This window comes from Anabas testudineus, chromosome 16 (assembly GCF_900324465.2).
Source record: "Anabas testudineus chromosome 16, fAnaTes1.2, whole genome shotgun sequence".
NCBI lineage: Eukaryota > Metazoa > Chordata > Actinopteri > Anabantiformes > Anabantidae > Anabas > Anabas testudineus.
The window spans coordinates 14633677-14654190 of record NC_046625.1 but is presented as its reverse complement, the minus strand read 5'-3'; the positions used below and the strand labels follow the sequence as shown (position 1 = coordinate 14654190).

At 40.1% G+C, this 20514-nt stretch overlaps 1 protein-coding gene across 1 annotated transcript in view; it reads right to left on the bottom strand.

Moving 5' to 3' along the window:
- col14a1a (collagen, type XIV, alpha 1a) overlaps positions 1-20514 on the bottom strand; it is a 102181-nt gene that overhangs the window by 81348 nt on the left and 319 nt on the right. Inside the window, exons 2-5 of the mRNA XM_026371267.1 lie at positions 18838-18953; positions 10024-10140; positions 6047-6190; positions 4479-4574 (exon numbers count right to left, since the gene is read on the bottom strand). Coding sequence (XP_026227052.1) covers positions 4479-4574; positions 6047-6190; positions 10024-10140; positions 18838-18937 — 457 coding nt within the window. The 5' untranslated portion in view covers positions 18938-18953. The remainder of the gene's footprint in view (positions 1-4478; positions 4575-6046; positions 6191-10023; positions 10141-18837; positions 18954-20514) is intronic.

The window sequence follows — 20514 nt, the reverse complement described above, 5'->3', positions numbered from 1 at the left end:
AAATCAACTCAACCATTTAATCAGTGGATTTGTATTGATATCAAAATCTATCGAGTTAAGTAAGTGAAGAATACTGAAAGGCATGAGGAACTTTAAGCACAGAGGGAATTATATAGGAAAAGCTCTGACCAGGAGAAACCAGTGATGACTCACTGTACAGTATCCATTAGATATTTATTGTCTACAGGATGATAACAACCTGGTTCGCACACAAACACACATACATGTCCTCTGATCTACAAATCCAATCAAAATACATTACAGTCTTGCTTAGTCTCTTGAGGACTACTTAATTTTTTCTTGCTTTGATAAGCAAAACTTTATTTCTTTTGTGTTACCGGCTGCAAGAATTCTTACTGACTCTATTTCAGATTAAACAAGCAACCAACACTGACGGTACAAAATATTTGTTTTTTTTTTTAATTTGCAACATTATCATGTTGCAAATTTTAATGGAAGAATTTTTTTATTAAGTGAGAAAGACAAAGAGATGACATACAATCACAAACATATTTCCACAAATAAAATAAAATATAGTAGCTCAGAGTGGCTAAAACTGATCAAGACTTAGGAATTGTTGTTAGTCTTTCTAGGAACCTCTTATTGATACTAACATATGTTGTTTTCCCTACTAACAGATATTAGGAGGGAAAAACATCTATTCACAGTCTCTGTCTCTGTTAGTTTATGGTTCACCCAGAGGCTCTGTCTCTCTCTCTCTCTCTCTCTCTCTGTCTCTCTCTTTTCCTGTCCTCAGGTATATAGAAAAAATATTCTCTAACCACTGAACAATATAAAGAAAAGGCTCCACATGCTCTGTATTTACATTTTCAATTATCACTTGTAAAGGAAAACACAGTAGGTGTCCTGGTTAGCAAGGACACGCTTCATAGTAATTACTGGAACTTGGTTAGTGGGGAATAAGGATAAGGCGATTACATATTTCATGGTAATTATGCTTCTGTGATGCTATTCATTAACAAAGAGTACACGAGAAATAACTTCACTGATTTGACAGAATGATATATCACCTTATATTATAGTAACAAATGACTAAGGCTAGATCTGTAATTTCCAAAAACAATCTGATTCAGCAGTAAATGTGCTAACTATAAAGATGCCCTCATTGTATCATGTAAAGCTGAGCTCTTTCAGATGAAACTGCATTTTTCTCTTCCTGCTGTAATTCCTATCTTTCACTCCAGTATGTGTTTTTTTAAATCACTGTAGCGTGCCAAAGTATTTATCCGGCTTTTATCTGCAGACAATGACACAGCGTAAGAAAAAAGTCAGGCACTTAACCTAAGAAACTGATATTCAAGGAGAAAAGGAATTCTCTTCATATCTTCCAGCAGTGAGCAGCTGAGTCTGGCACATGGAGCACTGATTGATTTGGAGGCTGCAAAAAAATGCTTCAGTCCTCTCTCCAAACTGAGATTTGACTCAGGAGTCCCTGACCCGTGATTCAAACTCTCGACTTTATCGACTTTTAGGGTGCAGACCTGCAAATGGCTGGCATCAGTATGGGAAACTTGGACAGACACCAAACTTCATACCAAGGCAAAAATATCCCCTTAAAACATTTCCTGTTTGCTCCGAGTCACAGTCAGTCAATGACACTTCAAGATCAGACAGAAAATGAGTTTCATTTAAAGCTCCTGGAATAGGCAGCGTGTGTTTAGTTAAAAGCAGTTTGTGATACCATGATATGGTCAAGTAATTTGTAGAGCATCTGTGAAACCAAAGTGGGTGGCTGGGGTAGTTATTATACTGAGAGCGGAGGAGTTTCATGACACTTCTTTTAACTAATGGCCCTCTCTCCTCTACTTTAAAACATATCAGAACAATCCACCTTCACAAACGCACACACACACACACACACACAAGCCAGGACACTTTAGATATAGCAGGAAAAAAGCTGCATTTTTTTATTTTCTGATTTTATTTTGACCTGGCTGTTGAGGTGTAACTGTAAAACTGTATGTATTTCATGCAGGAAAATTCATCCTTGTACAGGTTTTCATATCAGTTTGTCTTTAGAATATATCTAAACTAATTTGTGATGCTAATAAAGCAGCTTGAGAGGGAAAAACAGAGCCATTTCTCTTCGAATACTTTTATGGCTGAGGTGTAACACACACAGATGGCGACACTGCAAAAATATAACTGACTTGCCTGATGTCTGTCTCAAACACACACACACACACACACACACACACACACACACACACACACACATCAGAGAAGAGGGGAGAATATGAGCCAGCTGTTAATGAAAGGTTTTGTAAACAACCCACCCTGACATAAAAGCGAGCTGATTACTACTCTGGAACAAAGCGGTAATAGAGTGGGTTATCATTGCTAATACACACACACACACACACACACATACACACACACACACACACAGACAGAAGGATACTTCATACAACATCTATTTAGAGCACTGAGGGACATGGCTGTTGTCACTGTACCGCAAAATACACACACATACATGCACATAAAGTAGTTATGTATTACAGTACAACATAAAAGAGCACATCCATTGATCCAGAGTCAAACATTATCCTCTTCACTACGGTACACAAAGCCGCACACACACACACACAAACACACACAGACTACATTCACAGATTCTACAGGAGCACAGCAGGATATTATTATAATCCCCAACAGGTACAAGGCAGAACACCAATCAAGGTCACCTCTGCTGCTGTGAATGGTGAGTGGTTCTGATAACAGCAGACTGAAAGAAAACCAGCTTTATAAATCTACCTGACAGGAAGGAGAGAGACAAACAAAGAACAAGAAGTGATGTGGAAGATCTAAACGTGTGTGTGTGTGTGTGTGTGTGTGTGTGCACATGTATGACAGAGAGAGAGAGTGACTGTCATTATAGCTTTGTGATTTTCATATTTATAAAGGTACAACTCCAGTTTTGGGTTCAGTGGTAGTTGCACCTCTTTAAATTAAGTTTATACTGTGCACACGAGTTCACTGTGGGATTTTGCAATTTAAAAAAAAATACAAAACACATGTTGGACCAGAGTCACAGCCGCTTACCAACGTACCAAACAATAACAGCCTCAGTTCTGCTCTGACTCATCACGGTGTGACAAGTGAATCACAAACCGAAAGTAGATTTGGTTTTTAAGAAGAAAAACAAAAGCCACCACACAATTTACTGTACACTGTTGAGATTTGAATGCAACATCTGATCCTAAGGGTCGTGATGCACCACAATCTTATTCAGTTGAATTTCCATCTCAGGTAAAACTTATTTTATGTATTCATTAAAGTGGTAATTAAAGTTTTAGTTGTTGTGTTTCAGCTCTTGTTTTGAAAAGCATTGCACAGTGCACAGTTACAATAAAGTGGAAGGAAACTGTCTATTATACAAACATGCATCCACACAGTATCTTATAGTTCAATTTGATCAGTTCTCTATTTTTTTAGTTTAAGAGGTAAGTTTAGTTTACGACTGAATCCTGAATAAATCAAATAAAGGTTTATTATGGCTCAAAAGTAATGTTTTAAGTACTGTAAGTATCGATTGACTGAGCCGGTAAAACATTTATACCACAGCAAGGCAACACTAACAATGCTTTAATAAAAGTATTATGACAGACATATTGGCACACTGGCATTAGCAGCTTATATTCTATTGAAGAATGAAAATCGTCTATAAAAAAGCTTTATAACATGGTTAATGGCTCAGCGATGCTCTTTCTGAGGGTGTGTGTCCGTCTCTTGCTCCATCAGCAAAAATGTGAACATATGTCAATACAGAATAAACTTATACTGTGCGGACTATGTACAAGTTTTATTGTCCATAAACATAACTGCATGTTGTATGGAGTTCAGTGGAGACTGGACATAATGAGATTATGTCCATAGCTAGAAAGCTATGGTAAAACAGTCACAGAAAGTGATTTGTAAATTACAATAAAACATCAGAAGCAGTTAGAGTGTCTCAAATTCAGAACATTTTGGAAATTCAAATTTCAGCCCAAAACAATGTAAGCACACTTTAATAAATAAACTGAAAGCCTTGCTGGGGAGGAATGCTTAAACTAACTGGCATCTGCATGGACACAAGTGAACATTGTGGGCCCCTCATTTCCTAACATCAGGAGTTAAACCCACCTAGTATCAGTCTACACTGCACACGCTGGTTCTGACATCTTTCTCACTAGAAGATAAGTAGAGCACCGGGCTGGGCATTGCTTCAAAAGGTAGATTGTTGTTAACAAACTCTGCGAGGGGGGAAAACAGTTCACAGTCGGATCCAAATGGACACGGACGGACACCCGACTGTTATTGTTGGCTTCATGCCCCCAGCTTGTGTTAAAGAACAGCTGTTTTTCCTACCTCCACACAGCATTGTGGCAACTGACGCGAGGACTCCTTGAGCTACTCGGTGAAAAACATTTTATTTCTGTGTTCATGTGAGCACAGGGAAACAGCGTTTGTCCTACCTCCAGAGATCTCGTTGGCATCCTCTGGAGGTACAGCTGAATCAGTCAGCGTCTGGGGCTCAGTCCTGTCTCCTCCATCACTTTCTCCTCTTTCAACTGTAGCAGATTAAACAGATCAACCACATGTTAGAAATGCAGTAATTTTAGGTAGACTCTCTCCTACAGTATGTGGGTCTACACATGCTGTTAAGGAAATTACATAACCAGTAAAAAGTTTAGACACAGCTGTTCAACCTATTATTTCCTACACTGTGGCTTAATACTGAACTCACCATAACTATGAAAAAAACACACAAGGAATTACACTATAAGCAAAAATGTGTATACAGACCAAAATATGTTTAAATCGACCACCTTTTGCCTGGATAACAGCTTTGCACACTTTTTCTCAGGTTCACGAGGTAGTCACCTGGAAAGCTGATCCAATTGTTTTGAAGGAGTTTCCACATATGCTGAGAACTTGTTGGCTGCTTTTCCTTGGCTCTGTGGGCCAAATCATCCCAAATATGTAAATTGGTTTTAGATCGGGTGACTCTGGAGGCCAGATCTGCCGATGCAGCACTCGATCACTGTCCTTCTTAGGTCATAGAGACCTTGCATAGCTTGGAGGTGTGTTTGGGGTCATTGTTTTGCTGATAAACAAATGATGGTCCCAGTAAACATGAACCAGCTGGGATGATGTGAAGCTGCAGGGTGTTGCAGCAGCCATACTGGTTTCGTTTGCCTTGAAATCTGAATCACTGGACAACAAGTCACCCCTTCATCATTACGCCTCCTCCTCTGTGCTTCCCAGTAGGAACTGCACGTGTAGATACAGTATGTCTGTTCACCCTCTCGGTCGGAGCCTGAAATCTCATATTTGGACTCATCGGAGCAAAGTACAGATTTCCACTGCAGCTAAAGTAATTATCTTCTTCTTATTGGTCTTCCTCAGAAGTGGTTTCTGTCCAGCAATTCAACCATGAACACCTGTTTCACACAGTCTCCTCTGAAGAGTTGATGTTGAGACTCATTCATTACTTTAACTCTAGGAAGTATTCGTGTGGGGTCCAATCTGAGGTGCTGTTAGTATTTTCTTGGGGGTTCTGAGGCTGCAGAGGTAACTCTGAGTTATGTTTTTCTTTGGCAGTCCTCAGGAGACTCGGTTTCATCATAGTTCTGGATTCACTAACCATCACAACAATGGAGTAGAATTTGTCAATACAGTAGATATATGTATGTATATATCTTCACTTGTTGAATGGGGTTGATCATAAATAATTTCAGGCAGACAGTGAATTCTCAAATATGTAACATATTTTGGTTTGTTTAACACCTTTTCACTGACTATCTAACTCAGTATGTGGTATTTCATAGTCTTTATATCAGTATGTTGTCAGCATTGATCTCTAATGTAGAACGTATTGATCTTTGATGTAGAACAATAGTGATGATACTAATGATCTATGATAGTGGGTAAAGGTGAGGAAATAACAGACGGGAAGGGACAAGAGATGAGGAAATGGGATAAAGAGAACATACTGTAGATGTACAGTGCAACACACAGGAACAGAAGAAAGTATTTATACCTTTATATCTGCCCTTCAGTGGTCTGCTCTCCTCGCTGCCGCTGACAGCGATGACACTAACAGTGTAGTCATTCAAGGGGCTGAAGTCTTTTATCAACACTTTAGGGTCAGACTTAGATACTATGATCTCCTTCTGCTGACCACCTGACAGAGAGAGAAGAAGAGAAGAGAAACAGAAGGGCACAGGTTAGACTTGTGTATATTTTGATCCAGCGTTGTATGTTTCTTGTTGCTATATTCAGTTGCATGGAAACAAAACATTGGTGGTGTCATGACCAAGCCAAAATTAAGTTAAATCATCTGAGGAGCTGACTAATATTCTCCATTCAGAAGTCAAACCTTATGTCGAAGGTGTGTGTGAGCGTGAGTGCGAGTAGTTGTTTAATTTGTTGATGAAACTAAGAGAAAGTTAGTGTTGAGGGTAGAGCAAATGTAATTTGTCCCATCTATAAACTGTCAGCCCTCACAAAGAAAATTTTAATTGTGACCCTGTAATCAATGTGGCCATCAATAAAGAGTGTGTGTGTGTGTGTGTGTGTGTGTGTGTGTGAATGCTTCCTCAGCTCTTCTGTCTCCTGTCCCTGCAGGGTGATGACTAACGATGCTTTTAGGAGGAGGGAGATAAATCCTGCTGCAGGTGACGGCAGGTCAGGTGAGGTAACTGCATGGATCAGTGCTAGCAAAGGAACCTCAATTTGTGCAGGTACCAAACCAAACCAATCATAAATTGAAGGGCAGAGAGCCACTGGGTCACTACGACAACAGTTATAAGCACTGAAAATATACGTTTCATCTTTTCAAGGATAAACACTCTTTTTTAAATATTCTTTCCTTATGGTACCTACATCCTGAAATGAAGATATTGTTAAAGGATGCCTAACATACAGTGGCAAGAAAAAGTATGTGAACCTTCTGGAATTTCATGGTTTTCTGCATTAATTTGTCATAAAATGTGATCTGGGAACAAGGACCTCAAAAAAGTTAATTGGAGTCAGGTGTTAGCATAAGTTAAGTAAATTACTTTGTCAGTGTGGACTAGAGCTACTTCGACTGGCCAAAACCTTTTGACCATGTCTTATCTCACCCCAACAGCCTCTGAGAAGTTCTAAAATAAATATGCTGTATCTTAATTTATTAAAAAAACCTAAACCGCTATAGCAAGTGGCTCCCCGTAAAGCCACATATTGTCATTGTAGGCTTTGGGATTAATCAAAGTACATACTTTAAAAGAAAGCTGAATGTATCTGAAAGCCTCACAAAATTTTACAAAGGACAGAAGGTCAAACTGATGTCGTTCAGATTTGTTTCCATGATATCCAAACAGCTCGCATGTGCCATGACTCAACAGTGGAAAACTCATTAAAATCATCATCTCCCCATATTAACCTTAATTAAGTAGATTTTGGAAGATTACTGCAACAACTCATGCTTTGTTTTTAAAACCTTTGTCTGAATAATTTCAAACCTGGCTGAAATATGTATGTGTTGTGCATAAAAAGAGCTTTTCATTTAAAAAAAAAACGGCAGAACAGGACTGGTACAATCATCAGAAAGCACAAAGAGACACTTTTTCAGCTGTTTAAGTGGCCAACAAATTGCACCACAACAATAAGTCCAATCTTCATTTTCTAGTCTTCTTTAGTGATCTCTTTTCAAAGTCAAACATTTCAGAATGTGATTTTTGTATTAACAGCATATCTGGGGCCAGAGTCACACACACAAAACCTTTTTGTTTGGATCAAGCTTATAGTTAAAGCTCACTCAGGTGACTCTGAACTCCTCTCCTCAGCTGAATTGAATATTTCTATAGCACCCTTCTAGTTGCCCATTAAAGTAAGTTCAGAACTCATTTAAACTGTAACATTAACATTTTACTAACATTTAACTTCCTTTATCACTGTTTTCATTGTTGTACAGGTAGCATTAGCACACAGTCTATGAACAGGAGTCACACTCAATGCACCTATAGAGGTGGGTGGGTCACTAAACAAACCTTCACAGAAGCAATTAGTTAGTATTAATACTTAAAATCTTAATTTTTTCCCTTGTAAAACCTTAACCTACTTTATTTTTGTTGTTTATATGTAGCATTAACTATTCCAACTATGTTAAAGAGAATCAAAATGAGAATACCTTTTAAACCTTTAGAACTACATGCAAATCCACAAAGCCCATTAAAACTAGTTAACACAATGTTAATAATGATAGGTGACTATTTAAAAACGACATTGTGTTACTTTGATGATTTATAACTTACAAAGTGAATTAACTTATTTGCATACTCTGAACTTGCATACTGAAAGTAATTTCACACACAGACTTAGGAACCATCTAACATACAGTCGTTATGCACATTTCCTTGTACTACTGCTGTAAATACAATCTATGTTAAACCTCACAGATCGAAGTTGGTTTCAACACTAGTGCTCGTACCTCCTGATACCTGAAACACAAACGCATTTTCCAAACTATTTCACTAATTGGTTGCAGCAACAGTGTAATAATATGTTGCAGTCGCACACAGTAAAAATGATATTTTCTCCTAGTAGGTTTGGCTTTCTCTCCGCTGAGATTCGAGAGACTAAATATAGACATCTGGTACTAATGACTATGACACAAATATGGATACACGTTCAGTTACAACCCAGTTGTTGGCAGGCTACTGAGCAGACTTCTAATATTTTAGTTTACGTCATGCATGTCATAAAAAAGAATAAAGTCACAGGACAGAGGCACACAGTTAGGTTGAACAGTCTTTCATGCAGTTAGACATATGCTACTTTCACTGGAAGCTGATAATGGGAAACAACAACACTGATCAAATATATCAGCTTTAAAAAATATATATACAATCCTTTTATTTGTCATCTGCCTTGAGTTAAAGCTCGAATCCTTCAGATTCTTTCAGTCACTCCTTTTTAAAATATCTCTGAAGGGAAAAGGGATCTCATGTTGAACCGAAAAGGTTAGCTGCCACTCTGACAGCCCCTTTTGTGATCTAAAATGGTATTTTACGTCTCAACAAAAGGACCTTTGCCAGTGTTAACAAGCTTTACTGCGCCTTTACTGCGCCTGTCATTCACCTCATCTGACTCAGGCAAACTAGGAGGGAGGACAGAGTGGAAATCGGGACAGGTTTCTTCATCCATGTTTTCACTGAAGAAGGCTTTATTAGCCAAATTGGGTCCAGATATGAGACTGAGAGTAAATTTTCTTGCTAGATCTGATGAATGCCAGTGAAATAGTGCTGCTCTCCACACTGAGAGGAAGTGGCCGTAAATTTCCTAAGTTTTTGTCAGTGCCTCAGACGAGGCACTTCTTGCGAAGGCTTGTTTGCAAGAAACAAGTTTTATGTTACAGTGAGTGCTTATTCAGTCCTGCTTATTCATTTTTACAACAGCTGTCTATAGCGTTCAGCACTAGGCGTGCATAAGAGGAGATGTATGGCCAAGGCGGTGGGTGCTATGATAACCTGATGAAGGAGCCATTGGTAGTAATTAGGGTGATTACTAATTGCATTGTGCTTGCCCAGAAATAGGCAAGGTCATGCTCTGCGTCTGTGCAGTAATCGACTCCTGACAGATGCAGGATGTCAGGTGTCATCATGCCCACAGCTCCGCACAGTGATTATGTAGTTTAACGCTGAATGAATGACGGCTATTGCCGCTGTTGTCATTCAGCTGTCCTGGGCTAAACACCATCCTGAATCAGTGTAGCTCCTACTGTGAATCTAGCAGTGCCACTTTCAAATCTGCTGACAGCTTCTACATATGCAGCAAAAACACTCCTTCATCTCAAACTTGGCAGAGGTGCTGGACAAACTTCAAATCCTACACATCTCTCAGGAGAGTAATCCCTTCAAAGAAGCTGTGAAAAAAAGGAAATTACATAATTCTTTCTAAAAGACCAGGTGTAATGGGATACCTCCCCAAAGTTCAGTCCCACTTCTCCTTGTCTGTGCAGTCAAACCATCATACCTGGTATACTGCTGTAGAGGAACAAATAGCTGTCAACTTCTCCTTTGGGCTCCTTCCATGTAACAAGAAGATTGGTTGGGCTCAGCAGTTTGAAACGCAGTCTCCTTGGAGGTGGAACTGAAAAACAATTAACCACATTTACACCTGCTTCAGTAAAGACGACAAGCTATTGAAAACAAAGAACGTGTTAATAAGAGAAAATTGTATTCATTTAAAAGGCAGCAGTCAATTAATGTGAACATGAGAACATGAGAACATGAGAACATGTGCAGGTGCGACTATTTCTGATTTGTACTGTCATGAAGGAGTGAATGGTGGGCAGGAGCAGCTTCACCAGCTCACTTTACTTTCCAGCCCTCTGTCAATGTGTCAATGAAAAAGGATGCGCAAGGAACTGTTATAAATGGTGACTGAACATTTTCCCAATGAATGAGTGTGTGCGTGTGTGTGTGTGTTTTGTGGAATCAAGAAGTGGAAATAAATCTGAAGAGAATTTGTCTATTTATAATCCAAGGCTGTAGTACTTGAGTAACACAGCCTCTGTAGTTCTTCTTTCCTTCCTTCCTTCCTTCTTCCTTTAAAACAAACATTAAGGGCACTTGTGCAGATACATTACTCAGATATGGAAAATGCAAAATTGCACTTCAGTATCATGTCACTTTAGAGGCTACATATTAAGTAAATGTTATATAAGTTGATTCTACAGTGGCTGCACTGAGCTTTTTTGTCATACTAAAAACATTAAAGTGTTTTATTGTGCACATGCTTTTTAATTTATAGAGATTATATTGCAAACATAGACAGACTTTCTAGTATATGGTCTTGAAAATATTATTTCTGTATTTCTCCTAATCTTGCCTGAACTAGGACTTGGATGAGTTGAACTGTGACTCGACAAAGGTGGACTTTAGTGCAGCTGTTGTTATTTCACCTTTAAAACTTAAGTCAGTGTGTTGTTTCATAACATCCTTCAGAAATAACTAAGTGGAAAGTTGTGATGAAATGAGATTTGAGACATAATAAACCAGTTTAGGTGTCAGGGTAACATATAATAAACAGTATGCTGTAGATAAACTTGAACATGTCCACAAAGTCATTTTCTTTTCGTATTTTCTTTTTTGAAACAAAAGAAAATAACTAAATAGGATTGAAATCACATTTCATTTCTCCACAAGCTTTGTGAGGGGGGTGAATTTTGGCACACGTCAACAGCCTGACACGTTTTGACTAATTTCCCCCACTGGATATGAATCAGTCACAGATATAAATTAATGTGTAAGTGTAAAACTCAGTGCCTGAGGTTTCTGGGGAATAACAATAATTATATTTTAAATGTCAAACAATCCCTTTAGGTACCACTTTAAGCTGGAATAAACTTTGAAGGACATCACACCTTCACTGCTGATTCACATTAACAATCCTTCAGTTCACAGACACCGGCACCGCTGTGCCAGCTACAATAGCGAGTGCAGACATGAAAAGACTTTACATCAGGTATTAGGAGAAGGTGTCTATGAAAAAAGAGGTGATATGATGTTGACAAACCTGTGCTGTGCAGGATTTTTAGGAGAACAGATTTTTTTTCTCAATGGAAAATGTAGGCCACACTGTATTTTCTAATATTGAATCACATTGTACTATCGAAATGTTAGTAACATATCTCAGTTCATTACCACATGTTAAATGGCAATGATCTTCACTGTTATCTCTCTTTCTTTTGTTCTTTGCTCTTTTTGCTTTATTTTAATTTTCTTGATAATAAAATAAAAACATTATCATCTTTTTCTTACCCTCCCCCTCAACTTCCTTCAAATTTAAGTCGTGGTCTTACTTCACAAGTTGAAGCCAAGTCCCAACTCTGGAAGCAGAGTTGAGTCAAGTTCCAGCAGGAACCAGTCTCAGGTTGTCAAATGAGGACAACTTCCTGAACTTTTCATCACCACAACTCCTGATGCTGTTTGATCATTTTACAGAGAGACCCACTGCGGCACTTCACAGCTTTACATTTTGCCCTTTTTTCTTAAGTAATCACACCACGACACCTATCAAATACTCAAAATGTATAGGATGAAACCGTATAATTACACCACACAATAAGAATCTATGAATAATTTAAGTGTGGGCTAGAGCTCGGTAGATTATTACCCTGGTAGCATTTAGTGTGTGCTTGATAGTAGATGAATTGTGTTGGCAGACAGGGAACTAATAACCAGGTGAAAATTGCCTTGAATACCTTGAACTTTGCTTTGCATGTCAATGAACACACACATACACCCTCTGAATTATAATAAAAATGAACGGACCAACTATTGATCATCTTTTATGCTGTGAATGCATGTCAAGGTCTATAAGGTGGAGGCAATTCCAGAGACACCAACTGTGATTAATAAGTATGGACACAGTAGCTCCAGTAGTGGGAATGCTGACAGAACATGAGGGTCTCTGATATAAATTACCAGCTTGTCTGCTCTTGTTTACCATCATACAGCCATAAATATCCAAGAGCTCAACATTTCACACTCTCTCTCTGAATCTAGGTGCCAAGATGCTTTAGATGTCCACTCTCTATATCTCCCAACAAAACACTTTGTGGATATACTGTTCCTAACCCTAACTATGCGACTCAAAGTCTCCCTTAAAGTTAAAGTGCATACACCACGTAGCGCAACGATGCATCACACAAACCAGAGCACTTTATCTGAAAGAGTTACACCACTGGAATCCGAGAGGCTCTTTGCATAAGCTTCTTGCCAGGTAGTAGATGCAACTCCAGCCATTTGGCAGAAGTTTGGCAAGTCCAGCGTAGCAACAACATTTAGCTCCAGTAAATATTCAGAGTCACTGAAGCCTGTGTGAAAAAAGTTACAAACCCAGAGCATCAGAAAAGTATCGAAACCCCCCCAAAATATCATTTAACATGTCGTCTCCTCATGCGGCCGAGCCTTTAATTCAAAGAGTCTAATTTGAATTATGAACTTGAGCAAGCTCCTGACTCTGCAGACAGTGTGAAGTAGAAAAGTCTTTTAGCTGGCGGCCCAGTATGAGCTGGAATTATCTGGGTTACGGTGATACAGGCACAGCTTGACACCCCAGTTTGGGAAAGGAATGACTTCCCGGGATTAGCAACAATGAAAGCTAGCAGGGATTCCTGGAAGATGAGTAAAAGCTTGCTTGTCCAATCCTCTGCTTCACCTCGTCTCCTCTCTGCATCCCTCCCCTTGTCGTCCGTCTCCTCGCGTCTCTGTTTCAACTTCCCCTTCCCGTCTCCTGATATGGCTCAGCATCCCGCTGCATGTTGGCTTCTTTTCAATCTGCTTCTCTCTCTTGCTATCCCTTTCTCATTACATGCTTAACAATATTGCAAATTCAACTTCCTTTTTGGCCTGTTCTGCCTCAACTCTTGTCTTTGTCTTCTCTGAGCTTTCTGGCTTTTCTCAATCTCTCTTTTCATTGCCTGGACATGTCCTATTATCCCCCTTTTTCTTATTCTTTCCATCCATATTTTCATTCCTCCTCCCTCCTCCCTTCTTTCCATCATCCCCTCCCTTCACCATGTTTACATCTCTCTTTTAATTCCTTGTTTTCCTCCTCCTGTCTTCAGCTTAGCGCAGTACTGACTCCACAGGCAACAGTAGCTTCACTAATACTCAGGATTTATGGATGACAACTGCTGGCTTGCACTGTCACCACAAGACTACATGTGGGAGATGAAGAGGGTGTGTGTGTGTGTGTGTGTGTGCGCGCATGTGAGTGTGTTTAGTGCCTATTCAGCGCTGCGGCGTGCGCCGTTTGATGTGGTCGGTGTCTCGATACAAGAACTACTGTGCTCACAGAGATAGCACTTAACCCAATTCCACTCTGGCTTTTTTCTTTCCACCTCTCCGCTCTTTTTTTTTTTTTTTTTTTATCTCTTCTGCTGCTCTCATCACAACTCTTCTTCTTATCCTTGGGTTTAAACACTCTTCCCCCTCCCATCCTCTCCCCTTGTCTTCTCTTCTCCTCTTTTATCCCATCTTCTCCCCTTCTGGCTCCCCTCACTCCCGTTCTTTAGAGGCTTAACACCTCTTTTCTCTCTTTCATCACTGTACCTGTGTAAGTGAGGTCTTTTTAGCTCAACATTTATCTCTTTGCTGACTTGTGTGTGCGCAGGGAGTGAGTGTGAAACGTCTCTTTAGGGTTGGCTGAATATTAAGGGACTGGTGAAGGAAGTTGTAACATTTTGCATGCCTGCCAACCAACGCGAAAAGATTTTCACCAGAAAATCCCAAAGAATGAAATATTAAATTCACTTCAGCACAAACCATTTCCAAGTCTGTGTCACTGCTGAGAGCACTGCAAAACATATTGTAGTGTTGTCCATTACTTCTATCACTTATAATAACAGAACTGTCACCAAGTTACACAACAATGAAAAACATATAAATTCTAGTCAGAAAAGTTAAATGAGGCAAGAAAACACAAGAGTAAAGTTATTTAGTGTATTCACATTTGGGTGCACTCCCTTTTAGTTTCAAGTAGTAGTGTCTGGCCACACTGTTGGCTTGTTTACAATCTGTCTCCTGTCATCTCATGGCTTATGTTTCTTTCCTAGTCTGACATCACTCTCCACATGTTCCCAGTGCAGTGTTAGCACAACTGATAGAAAATCAAGCTCAGTGCTCAGACACGAGTGGTCAAAAGAATGCTCTTCGCCTTTTGTAGACTGTTCTTGAAGAAGGTGAAAAGTACAATCAGGAGCGTGCAAAATCTTGTATTTCCATGCAGGTCTCACTCAGGTCCAGAGAGTCTTCTTTAAATGTCTTTAAACTCCATTTTTGAATAAAGTTAGGACGTTATTGCATTTAAACAAGTGACATTTTCTAACCACTATTTTTTTTTTAAAAGCAGCTGATTCACATTGTTGTTCTACTAAAACACCTGTTCAACTGTGAGTCACTCCAGGCTCTTCACACTATTCCTTTCTGGGGTTTCAGGAAGTATGTGCCACTAAGCTTGTAGCCTATTTCATGCTCTTCACACTGCAACACATTCACCTGACACTCACAATTCCTACCTTACACTGTGACTCTCATGCTGTATTATCTGACACACACAGAGGGAACTGTCTTTCCAGAGTGTTATACGTTGTGCCGCCCTTTTTGGTTCTTGAATCAATGCCTCCAAAGATGATTCTCAAAAATCACCATCAGCTTATGTTCCCATTAATTAAACTTCATTCTCCTTATTTACAATCCCAGAACATTAGCTACACGCTGCAACAATAACAACAGGGGCGAAATTCGAGAGCCTCGTGCACATCGCATCTCCAACGATTCAATGCTCCATTTAGTCCAAAGTGGCTGATGATTATGACAAGCTGGATTACCATCAACAACAGGAGCTGAGTGCTGAGGTGACAGCAGTCGAGGTTTAGATAATTTAGCAGTTTTTAAATTCAAAACAGGTTGTTCCATCTCATCCCCCCTTTTGTTTATGAATAAATGATTTCTCATCATTGGCTTCTCTCCCTATTCATTATAACTGAAATTACTGGCCAACACTTTCACTCATACTAATTCACCAGGCTCCCCTCTAACCGCCCAGTCACAACACAAACACACACAAAAAAAGTACACTATCTTTGTAAATGTGCTCTCAAGCACATAAACTGTTGTGATGTGTCATGAAGCATGGTATTGACCCAGGCTGTCAGCCAATCAACCAGAGCTAGTTATAATCATTAACTGTGCACAGACACACACAGGACTAACCACACACTTAATATCCTTACAATGACGGACAAGGAAAGGGATTTAATATTTTGAACAGCTCGATTTACAGTAATGGACCACAATTATTCTTTTTTCTTGACAATGAGACCAGAGTTCAAATGTAACTGTGGCAGACATCCACCACCCGGCATCTTTTCTCCATCCATCCTGCGTCTGTCTCTGCTGCATTGGAAACAGCAGCACAAAGTGCCAGGCCACTCCTCGCTCCCTCTGTGCACTGAGCACAGAGCAAAAATTTACATTTCCCTTTTTAAATGCTTTTTAGGGTGGAAGTAACAAAACAGACAAAACCACAGTATCACATTCGTTCTCACTTGTCAGAGAGCAAAGATTGAGGAGAACCTGACGCTTCATTCAGACTGCATATTGTGCCAAATCTATTTATATAAAGTTCAGTAATTTCAACACCTAATACTCCACATAATTTGGTCTACTTCTCCAGCTCTAAATATCAAAAAACATTAAATCTGTTGCAATATTTTATACCCTAACCCTAACCCTCTAACCCTAACCCTAACCCTAACCCTAACCCTAACCCTCTTTACCAGTGTAAAACTCTGTGCAGTTTGTATTTTCCCAAAAGATTAATCTTAATCTTTTTGCTGCTCTCCTGACTTTTCGTGTAATACACATGAAAAAACATGACAGTGATAACATTTCCAAAGACCTCCCATACTTTTCTTCACCAGTGATCAAAATCAATAGCCCTCAGCCGCAGCTTCTAAACCCTGATTTTGTACCTTGTGAATATTATATCTACTATACATCAACTTTTTTGCTGTGAGTATATAAACGTTTAGCTCGAAGCTCTGCTGCACCTTAGCTCAGTCTTACAGAGCCGCTAGCATGGCTGTAAGCTTACACTGAAAGTTCACAGTGCATGTATCTGTAAAACCTCACATTACATCTTCAGAGGTCACAATTGACCCTTAAAATGTTCATGAATAAAATTAGTAACTTCCTGAATAAGGTGTAATTATGACCCAATTAAGTAATATTTGTCCAAATACGTTTTTTTGGTCTCAATGCCAGACTATTCCAGACTATTCCAGACTATTCCAGACTATTCCAGACTATCCCTTGCTACATTTCTTGCAGAGAAAAAAACTCCCTGGCCTGACCCACTCTTCGGTAGTGGGAGTTCCTGACAATATCCAGACATTTGTGTTGTATATACAAACATCCTCCAAGGATAGAACACACTAATCCACAAGCTTAAATCCCCTCCAACCAGATGTTGCATCTTACAGCGACAGACCGGGTTAAAATTAATGGCTATCACATGGTCCCTAATGAAGGGATTGAGCAGGGCACGCTCCCATGGTGTCTGGGAGGTCGTCCATGTTCTGTTGGGATCCAATCCCTACCTAATTTATGCTGTCACACTTGTGTCTCACCGCTCGACTCTGTCTGCCTGCGATGAAAAACATGACTAAGAGAACTGCTAATGAAAAGAGGAATACAAAGTTCTTATAGAGAAAAAGACAAAGGGGGTAAACCGATGAGAAAAATAACTGAAGAGAAACAGAGCGAGACGGATGGAGGGAGGGATTATAAAAGAAGGAAATGGCAAAAGAGTAAGAACTGAACGAGGGAAGGAGAAAGATACAAGAAAAAAGAACAGCTAACTTTCATCTCAGAGCAATGGCTGTTTATTTTATTAATTTTTTTACTGATATATCAACACAAAGCAGCCTCATAATTTAAGGCAAAGCATGAAAACGCACCTCTGCAAGACTGCAATCATATAAAGAATCATTTTAGTGAAGAATTCCTCTTTTAATTTAGCTGTAAAAACAGATCGATAAGATTATCGATTTCAAACAACTTTAAAGAGAGGAAAAAATCTTTAATTGATTTCTGTGTGCATTGTTTCTTTAACTAATACCTGCTACTTCCCTGCACCTCTAACTCTACATCCTGGAAGGTATCTGAGCTACACACACACACACACGCTAAAATGTTGAAGTGGCCCCCAGGGTCATTTTCATATGATCTCTGTCCAGTTAACTGCAGCAGGTCTGACCCTGTGCACCTCACTCACTTCAAATGCAATGCAAACACACTGAAATGAATACACACACACACACACACACATTTTCAGGATCCAAAAAAGAGGATCTGTTTTTCTGGAATACACCGAGTTTCCTCAGTCAAAGCATCCCACAGCTGTAGTCGAAATAATAATAGTCACCCAACACCGAGCACTACATCACCCGAACCACTGGTCTTGATCACACGATAGGACAAGATTAAGGGACAGAGCAGCTTTAGGTCTGAAGCCAATGGAATTTCTGTATTAACAGATATAAGAGGAAAAGGTGCCAGAGTCTCATTCAGAAAAACACATATCTGTGCTGATACAGCCATGTTTGAAATATTAACGAATAGCATGTTCAAACATAGCTCAAATTAAACGTGTGTTCCTTGTTAAAGGAGCATCCGCGATTTTAAAACACTGCACAAACCAGTCAACAGCCCACTTTTTGATGAGACCCACTTTGATTAAATCAGGTTTACCGAGGTGAGGTTGATTGTGAAGCACACTGGAGCGTTATCTACTGAGCGGCACATTGCACAGCAAATCATCACAGCTTGAAGCGCACCGTTGCAACGCATTTATTAAAACCCCTATGAAGCGTGGCAGCATCGGCAGCAGGGCTGCAAGCGTTGCTATGCTGCCAGGGTGAAAAGGCACGATGATACGGAAGAGTTATGATCATGAGCGTAATGTAATCTGATTGGACTGAGCCTGCACATCAAAGAGGGAAGACAGAAAGAGGAATGAGGTGGAAACAAGGAAGGAGAAGACGCGGAGAGGTCAGGTGAGGGCAGGGAGAAGTATATGGAGATAGAGGAGGTCAGAGAGGTGATGCTTGAGGGGAGAAAGGCGAGAAGAGTGATGAAGGGAACAGATGGGATGGGATGGGATGCGGTTGGATGGCCAAGATGAGAAGTGGATGGATGGACTGAAGTGGGATGTGATGGTGAGAACAAGAGAGAAGAGCAAGAAATTGGACAACATAGAAGAAGCAGGACTTACCTTGGCCTTGTGCTTTGCTGGGGAAACTGGAAACTAGAGCCAGCAAAACCAGCGGAACCCATAAACACCTCCTGATCTTCCCTGTTGACAACATCCTCATAAGCAGCAGTCTAATCCTGCACAGAGACAATAAAAGGGAATCGTTATGAAATGGAGAAATCGCAACGACGGATAAAAGAAAGGCAGAAGGACGGTGAGAAAGATTTCAGCAGGAATGCGGTTCAGCTGCAGAGGGAATCTGTGGGTCAAGCAGGCCCACCTTGCCCACACAGCCCCAAGGCACAGATCTGGAATCAGTTACTCCTGTATAATATCCGCTTTGATACAATTACAGAGCAGTAGTCGAACAGTCTAGACTGACCACAGAGCAGCGGTCGAGCCTCACGCCTACACAGAGCAGGCCAAGGGGGAAACAGTGGAGGACTTTGTTTGAGAGAAGAGAAGAGAAGAGAAGAGAAGAGAAGAGAAGAGAAGAGAAGAGAAGAGAAGAGAAGAGAAGAGATTAACAAAAGGGCAGACAGACAGAATGACAGACAGACAGACAGGGAGATAAGAGTTTGATTGACAGTCCACAGGGGGAACATTTCATGAATGCCATTGTTCGACCATAAGAGCAAACACAAGAACTCGTCTCCTCGTCTCTCCTATCTCGTCCTCTCCTCCTCTTGCCCCTCACTTTTTTGTTCCCTGCGCCCTCTCTGTCACATTTCCCCCGGCTCCCACTCCTCGACCTCCTCTCCAGTCTGCGACTCATTGATACACACAGAGGGTGGACACAGACATCTTATCAATTTTCTCCTGGGGAAACACACACACACACACACACACACACACAAACACACACACACACACACCTCACAGAGAGATCCCATGAATAAAACAGCGCGTGCAACAAAAGTTGTTTCATGATTGAATCATTCTCCACTTTAGAGGTAACCTGATGGTGTTGAAAGAACAGGCAGTTCCTTCAATTCAGAGAGAGTCAGGAGGGCAAGAAAATGACAATACATATTAATAAGCATAACATACTCCCAGACACAGGATGGTTTATATATATATATTTATATATATATATATTTATATATCGACCATCCACAGAACACAAAGAGGAGAATGAAAAGGATTAAAGAGGAGCTCCTCACTCTTGTGATCTCTCTCACACAGAATTAAAATGCAAGCGCGCACACACACACAAATCAGAGTTAACTTCATTAAATTGAGATTAGACCGTCTCAGAGCAAGGTTCAGTTAAACTATTTCTCTTGTTCAACCCATGTGATCATTATGATACAGCATAACTCACATTTGGACCAACACGCTCTCGTCTCCTCAGCTTGTGGAGTGATCTGTTCCCAAAGAGCCACCGTGCAACTGGGTTAATTGGTTAATGAAAACCAGGGACGGGGCGCAGCCCTCATTAAAATGAAGCTGTCTACATGCTGAATGTGCATGTTTTTTTTAGGTTATTTGCAGAATACAGTTTGCACAGATACTCAAATGTAATTAATTAGTTTTGCACGCAAACATAAACCCATTTTTAACATTTTGGGAAAACATGTGCCACTTGTTTTGGACTGAAGACTCTTCAGCCCAAAGAATCCCTGTTGTCTTTTTTAACGATTCGTCCACCTGCCCGCTGAAGTGCACAAGTTTGAGTCACTGACCGCAACCAAAATG